Here is a 3,818-nt window from a genome sequence, read left to right as displayed (position 1 = left end):
CACTGTTACAGCTATGCTGAAATCAATTTAAAATCCAAAAGCAAAACGAATGTGCCATTTCTGTTTCTCAGTTACACATTCCTGATCACCTTGCAAATGTAGTCATCTGTTTCTTCCAGAGTGTTGGTTCTCACCCTGGGAGATTCTCTCTCTAAAATTGTTCTTAGTCTACTTCTCTGGCCACTGTCGCCTTTGAACTGAAGTGCTCCAATCTGTCCTCATTTCCCCCAGGGTTAAGTACCACTGCCTGCAGAACTGCACAGGGCTACTTACTGATGCTTTGGGCCTGCTTTTCTCGGTACCCATCACTCACCATGCCCTTCCATTTCTGGCTTCAGTGACTTCCAGGTATTTCCTCGAGTATGTCTTCTGGTGCATTCCTTCATAGCTCAGTTCTCTGCACACCACATGAATGTTCTGGCAAACTTCTACTCTTTTTAAGATTTTATGCTTCTGTGAAGTTTATTTCCCCCCCCCCCCCCCCAGACAAGTTTTCCCTGTACAGTTCAGGCTGGCTTCAACCTCTTAATCCCCTACCTTAGACCTGCAGGTACACTCACCACCATGGCTGACTCTAGTCTTTGTTGACCAAGACAGAATTGAACACAACCTTCCAGAGGACTTTGTCTGTGCCACACAGCTCTGTTTAGGCACCTACCACACTACAATCACAATTGATCCAGCAATCTGCATGTTTCTAAAGAACGTGGACCACATCTACATAATCTCTGTGCCTTCATGGCCAGGTACATACAGGAAGGCCTGTTTATCTTTGAGTACCTAAAATGCTTTGGACAAACATTATTTTTGTTTAAAATCAGGAGGTTCCTGTGCCAGTTTATATTGCTAATAATCTCTTGGATCCAAGATTTAATATCTAAAATATGTGATAATCTTGCATTAATTTAGTGAGAATGTATTGACTACTTACTTTAGACATGGTAGGATAATCACTGATCAACAAAATCAGAACTGTGCTTTACTGGTCTCACGGAATTGGGAATTTATTGAAGATATTCAGACATAGTGGAACATAAACATGAGTACTATAGTCCCGGTACTCAGAAGTCTGAGGCAGGAGGATCAAAAGTTTGAGGACAGCCTGGGCTATTATATAGTGAGACCCCCATCTCAAAAAATTATTGAAAAATGTTCTCTCATTCTTATGAGTTATTAAATAAGGGAGAATGTATTTTAGGTGTGGCCCCTGGTACCAATGAACTGTCCACAACGCAAGCCTTTCTGACTTGTAGGTTGCTTATTTTTCACTCTTTCTTGTTGATTTGTCTTTTGTTCTCCAGCCTAGAAAACTATCTCAGTCGATAACTACAATAAATCAAGAAACAAACAAGCAAAAGACTTGTACATCTTATTTTAATCCATATTTTAATCCAAGCAAAATATGGCCTTTGGGACTCTCTGGAGGGCTGGGATTTATCAATGGCCTTACAGTTTTACCCAGAGCTTCTGCACTGACAGCAGTATTTAGGTTCACTTTAGAGAACAAAAGGGATGCAAAAGAAACACTCAAGAAACAGCAAAATGGATAGGGTGCTTGGACGGGAGGGCCAGCTTGTAGGCAAGGAAGGGTTAATGAAATGTACTCAAGCAAACAGCAGAGGGCCCTGAATCAAGGCAGCACAAACGCCTATTTCAATGCAGTGGGAGAAAAGAAGGAAGACACTGGAATAGGTGTTTTGAAAGGGGGAAAGCAGGAAACAAAACCCAAACATAAACCAAAACCAAAATGTAGTTCCTGTGAAAATCAGATATTAGAAAGCTTGAACAAACTCAGACCAAGTTTCCACAGGTTCCTATGGAACTGCGACCTTGGGAGGACTGGCTCCTTCTTCCTTCTGAGTTGAAGTTAAAACCAAGGGCAGGTTGAGAGTCAAGCAGAATAATGATATGCATTCAGTTAGGCTGATTCAAAGGCATAACAGTCAGCATTATAGGGGGCTGGCAGTCTTTTCAAAAGGTTTAAAACGGAGGTTGGGGAGGCTTAGCTTTCTTAAATCTGGTTATATTGTGTCCCTGCTGTCCCTTAGCTTAAAGGTGATTACTAATTAGCAATTGCTGCAGAATAAGATGCGACTTGTGGTGGAGACATGCTGCCACAAGGGTCAAACGTCAAACCCCAACTTTAATATACAAAGAGAGCAAAGTACACACAATGCAAATTTGCATTTTCACTTTGAGTCCAAAATAGTAATTGCCTGAATCAAAGCTAATTTGATTTGCTGAATTAGCCACTCTAAAAAAGTAAAGTTTATAAAATGTAGAGGGTCTAACATTTTTTCCACTTTTCTGGGGGACTTAAGATGGACAATTTTCTTCACTGTTTTTTTAAAAACAAAAGCTATGAGACCAGGGATGTAGTTCGGGGGTAGAGAAATTGTACAGCATTGTTAAGTGCGGGACTGCATCGCCAGCACTGTAATAAAATAAACGTTGTAGGTCAAGCGGTGCTTGAAGGAAATGGGAAGACTATATAGCCAGGTTATTTCACACCTTTCCACAACCCCAAATACAAATCTCTCTGGCCTTCTAACAGGCTAATAGTCCAAAGGGTTTGGGATCTGGTCTACGACTCCTCTGGACCCATTGTCCTGTCCGTTAAAAGTAACCTCAGAAAAGCTAAGGGATGCATTTCTTCTAGAAACTCGTGTCAATCACTACTGTAAAACGTGGGCTTCTCTCTCACTGAAGAGCAGCAAATATCTATTCACAAACGGGCATGCCTGTCATCGAAACTGAACTGTGCCCTCATCCGGAATTATAATAGCTTTACCATCGCTGGTTATTTGCTGGTTTTTGTTTGGCAAGTGTGACGAAGGAAGAGGGCTTCTGGGCCGGTTTGGCAGCCACGCAAGGCTAACAAAGGGCTCACTCTGGCTTCAGGACAGAAAGCAGTTGATCTCCAAGTCCTGGAACAGTTTCACACCCACTCCCCGGAACTGAGTGTGGATCACTGCCACTAGCTGGTGAAGAAAGGAGGCCATTGCCAAGCTCTCTGCCACCTGCAACTCTGGACTTGACTGTCCCCATCAGCCCTTCAAGAGACCTGAAAGCAGACGAATTCTTCATGTCTTCAAGCTTCCTGCAGATGGTAGAGCCCACAGAGGACAGGGCCATTGAAGTCTTCTGCTTCATGCAGGTATTGGAGGCCTGGACGTCATGCCAGCTCTTGGACAGATTCTGCCTCAGTCCCATCAAGGCCATGCAGCCTAACTTCCTCCTGAGTTCCCCACGCCGCTTCTCTTTGGCTGCCAGCACATCGCGTAATGCGAGGATCTCTTCTTCCAGTTTAGTGAGCTCAGATTGGAGCTCCATTTGTTCCGCCTCTGACAAACCCGGTTCTGAAGCTGGGTGGGATTCAGAGGTGGATACAGACGTCTCTGTCATGGCCTCGGCAACAGACAGGGAAACATCTTCATCCAGGGAATCCAGGTCCAGTTCTTGGTAGAGAGAGTCCTGTTCTTGGTTTGGGGACAAATAGTTGGGGCTGGTGGAGTTGCAGTCTAGGTCTGCAGGCTCAGAATTCTCACCAGTGGGACAGGACACTAGGTGAGCCAGCTCCATATCTTGGGAAGTAAAACTCATTGGGCGGGCTGGCTGGCTAGTGAGTCTACGTCCTTGCGAGGAGTGGACACTTCCGGTGGGGATCCACTTCCTGTTGGTGGGGGTTGGATGTGCGGGAGGTGGAAGTCCCAGAGGTGGGACTTCCGGCCCAAAGGGCTGCCAGTCATTCAGCACCTCTCTCAATTACGGAATGCTCTGTGGAGGTATTTCAGGGGCTTGTTTTTACATCACAAGGA

General features: G+C 44.7%; 1 protein-coding gene across 1 annotated transcript; it reads right to left on the bottom strand.

Annotated features, from left to right (window-relative positions):
* Positions 1-2,886: 2,886 nt before the first annotated feature.
* On the bottom strand, positions 2,887-3,582 carry Tpd52l3 (TPD52 like 3). Its single transcript, XM_075975062.1, has one exon. The coding sequence runs from the start codon at positions 3,580-3,582 to the stop codon at positions 2,887-2,889; it is 696 nt and encodes a 231-aa protein (XP_075831177.1).
* Between the last annotated feature and the right edge of the window lie 236 nt (positions 3,583-3,818).

Source organism: Microtus pennsylvanicus, chromosome 5 (genome assembly GCF_037038515.1).
Source record: "Microtus pennsylvanicus isolate mMicPen1 chromosome 5, mMicPen1.hap1, whole genome shotgun sequence".
In the NCBI taxonomy this organism is placed as follows: domain Eukaryota; kingdom Metazoa; phylum Chordata; class Mammalia; order Rodentia; family Cricetidae; genus Microtus; species Microtus pennsylvanicus.
This window is presented reverse-complemented; position numbering and strand designations above follow the sequence as displayed.